The sequence below is a fragment of the Limulus polyphemus genome, unplaced genomic scaffold, assembly GCF_000517525.1.
Source record: "Limulus polyphemus unplaced genomic scaffold, Limulus_polyphemus-2.1.2 Scaffold324, whole genome shotgun sequence".
Lineage (NCBI taxonomy): Eukaryota > Metazoa > Arthropoda > Merostomata > Xiphosura > Limulidae > Limulus > Limulus polyphemus.
In genome coordinates this window covers 582,252-585,869 of record NW_013665934.1, presented here as the reverse complement: position 1 = coordinate 585,869, position 3,618 = coordinate 582,252, and the positions used below count along the sequence as shown (strand labels likewise).

General features: G+C 31.0%; 1 protein-coding gene across 1 annotated transcript in view; it reads right to left on the bottom strand.

Moving 5' to 3' along the window:
- Window positions 1–3,618, bottom strand: part of LOC106457388 (teneurin-m-like) — a 229,851-nt gene that overhangs the window by 35,310 nt on the left and 190,923 nt on the right. Inside the window, exon 15 of the mRNA XM_022383293.1 lies at window positions 309–516. Within this exon, the coding sequence (XP_022239001.1) occupies window positions 309–516 (208 nt within the window). The remainder of the gene's footprint in view (window positions 1–308; window positions 517–3,618) is intronic.

Sequence of the window (3,618 nt, the reverse complement as noted above, 5' to 3'; positions counted from 1 at the left end):
GGTATCGAAACCCGGTTTCTAGCGTTGTAAGTCCGGAGACATACCGCTGTGCTACTGGGGGGCTAATTTTTGAAGGCTGTGGTAATTTTCTTATATCCAACAAAAACACAATTTAGATAATTTTTTTTCAAACTGAGTCCAATTCGTAAAATTGTTAGAACCTCGTCAAATTACAATATTGGGTAATAATTTGTTTTATTTATTATCAAGTTTTACATGAAAAATCGCACTAAAACTTATGTAAATGTCATATTTTTGCTTGTAAACATCAAAACCAAAACTATTACCGAACAACTGGATATCCTTACCTCTCGGAAAATTCGTCTCTGTGAGGATAGTTCTGAACACTGTCCTCATCTATTAAAAATTTCATTTTCTGATAAAATGAGGCAGTGACAGCTGGTGGCTGTTTTCTAAGGAGAATATCTAGAGGATCGGGAGATGACATACATAGTACGTTGTCTTTACACCCCTCGTGGTTACAGCATTCGCTGTCTGCGCAATCAGTCAGGCCATCTTTACAAAAGAAAGAAGATAAATAATTCTGAAGGTTAAACAAATCACGTCACCCTGTCATCATTCAATAGGTTTCACATGTTTTCGATAAATACGTAAGTATTAAATTTGAATGAGGAAATGCCGTAGAATAAAAAAGTAATAATATTTTAGAACTGAGAGAGGATCACACCATCTAATAATTACAGTAAAGAGGATCACACCATCTAATAATTACAGTAAAGAGGATCACACCATCTAATAATTACAGTAAAGAGGATCACACCATCTAATAATTACAGTAAAGAGGATCACACCATCAAATAATTACAGTAAAGAGGATCACACCATCTAATGATTACAGTAAAGATGATCACACCATCAAATAATTACAGTAAAGAGGATCACACCATCTAATAATTACAGTAAAGGTGATCACACCGTCTAATAATTACAGTAAAGAGGATCACACCATCAAATAATTACAGTAAAGAGGATTACACCATCAAATAATTACAGTAAAGAGGATTACACCATCTAATAATTACAGTAAAGAGAATCACAGCATCTAATAATTACAGTAAAGAGGATCACACCATCTAATAATTACAGTAAAGAGGATCACACCATCTAATAATTACAGTAACTAGGATCACACCATCTAATAATTACAGTAAAGAGGATCACACCATCTAATAATTACAGTTTGAAAGAATTATTGTACTTCATGAAATCGATATTTTGATTTATCGTCTCTTTGGAACAGAAAATACAGAAACCATACTTTTTTCATGGAAGTTATCTTTTTATCATATTATTAGCAGTGACACATAAGGAAATGGGCATTGCATTATCATACTTCAGACGATAGGATTATTAGACATAAAAGGGAACATTGTTGTTATATTATTAGACATAAAAGGGAACATTGTTGTTATATTATTAGACATAAAAGGGAACAGTGTATTGTTATATTATTAGACATAAAAGGGAACATTGTATTGTTATATTATTAGCGGTAAGACTTAAGAAAAGGAACATGAAGACAAGGGATATTACATTACTACACGGTAGAAGATATAGTTTTTATGATATTAGCAGTGAGACGCAAAAAGTACATTCCATTATCATACTGTAGGATATGTGCTACTATTATATATTTAGCGATGAGAGGAAAAAAGGAACAACGCATTATTATGTTACAAAAGGTGTGTTTCTATCCTATTATTAATGCTAACACATCAGAAAAGAAACGTTAATGTTTCTATATTACAGAAATGTGCTTTTATTGTATTATTAGCTGTGAGGCATGAGAAAAAGAACACTGCATTATCTTCTCACACTATATATAATATAGCTTTACCACGTTATTTATGATAAGACACAATAAAACGAATGTTTTTTTGTCATATTAAAAGAAATAGTTTTATAATTGTTGTTAGAGGTGGTTCATAAGAAAATAAATACTGCATTACCATGTTGTATAGGATGTGGTTTTTATTATATTACGATGTCAGACACACAAAAAGGTCTCGAGTCTAAAATTGATGAAAATTCTTTTCGAACCGTGAAGCATTTCAAAAGTTTAGTTCGGGACACTTCAACCACGACACTTTTCGGAACACTTCAATCACGACACTTTTCAGGACACTTCAATCACAACACTTTTCGGGACACTTCAAACACGACACTTTTCGGGACACTTCAATCACGACACTTTTTTTTTTTTGGAATTTAAAACGAAATACACAAAAACCACTAATGAAAATAAATTCAAAATTCTCTAGTAAACAACAGTATCCCGTTGAAACAAATCGGGTTAAGGTTCTGAGTTCAATAAGTGGTATTAAAATAGAGGTCGATGGGAATCACCGCTAAATAAAATTACATTCAGAGGAAAAAAAAAATATCTTTTCCCAATGATATCGTAACTAAAGGGGAAAACGGCAGTTAAGACATCAAAAACTATCAGAGAGTTTAGAAGTCAAAACTATGAGAAAGTTTAGACATCAAAAACTATGAGAAAGCTTAGACATCAAAACTATGAGAAAGCTTAGACATCAAAAACTATGAGAAAGCTTAGACATCAAAACTATGAGAAAGCTTAGACATCAAAAACTATGAGAAAGCTTAGACATCAAAAACTATGAGAAAGTTTAGACATCAAAAACTATCAGAAAGTTTAGACATCAAAAACTATCAGAAAGTTTAGACATCAAAACTATCAGAAAGTTTAGACATCAAAACCAGCAGAAAGTTTAGACATAAAAAACTATGAGAAAGTTTAGACATCAAAAACTATCAGAAAGTTTAGACATCAAAAACTATCAGAAAGTTTAGACATCAAAAACTATCAGAAAGTTTAGACATCAAAAACTATCAGAAAGTTTAGACATCAAAAACTATCAGAAAGTTTTTAAAAGAAGGGATGTATTTTTTGATACATTAGAAATATGTAAAATGCTAGTTTAAAAGCTACAAAAACAATGATTATTTTTTACTTTAAGTATAAAAAAAGAAAATGATTTTTGCTATTATTATTTTTTCTTTCTTAAAAGTTCATGGAAAAGATAACTCAGATAAGATTTTTTGTGACGTATAAAAGATTAATTTGCTTTTGAAGTAATTAGTCCTAGATGGTATTGTCTGTTTCTTTTGATAAAAAAAATTTGGTTTTATAGCAAAATAATACGTCTTATAACAACATACTTATTTGTATGTTGTTTCTTTTCAAATTCTGTACAGAAAAATGATACCCTGTAAAACGTGCTTTCCTGTACAACTGCACAGCTTGGTACAGAGGTGGAATATACAGATTTTTTTTTTTTTTTTGTGGGACACAGATTGTCAAGTTGATATTTTATCAATTTCCCAGACAAAAATAAAGTTGGGTACCCGTTTCTATCTATGTTAATGATTATCATGTTTTATATTGTATATGTAAAGTAAATGTTTTGTTTCAACAAAATTATTTAAAACTATCCATTGAACATTTTACAGTTTGGAGGTTACTCATTATAGCTTCTTTGTTGTAAAGTACAAGGCTACACAATGGGCTGTTTGAGCTGTGCCCAAACCAAGTATCGAAACTCGGTTGGTCTTCAGATTTACCGCCAAGCCACT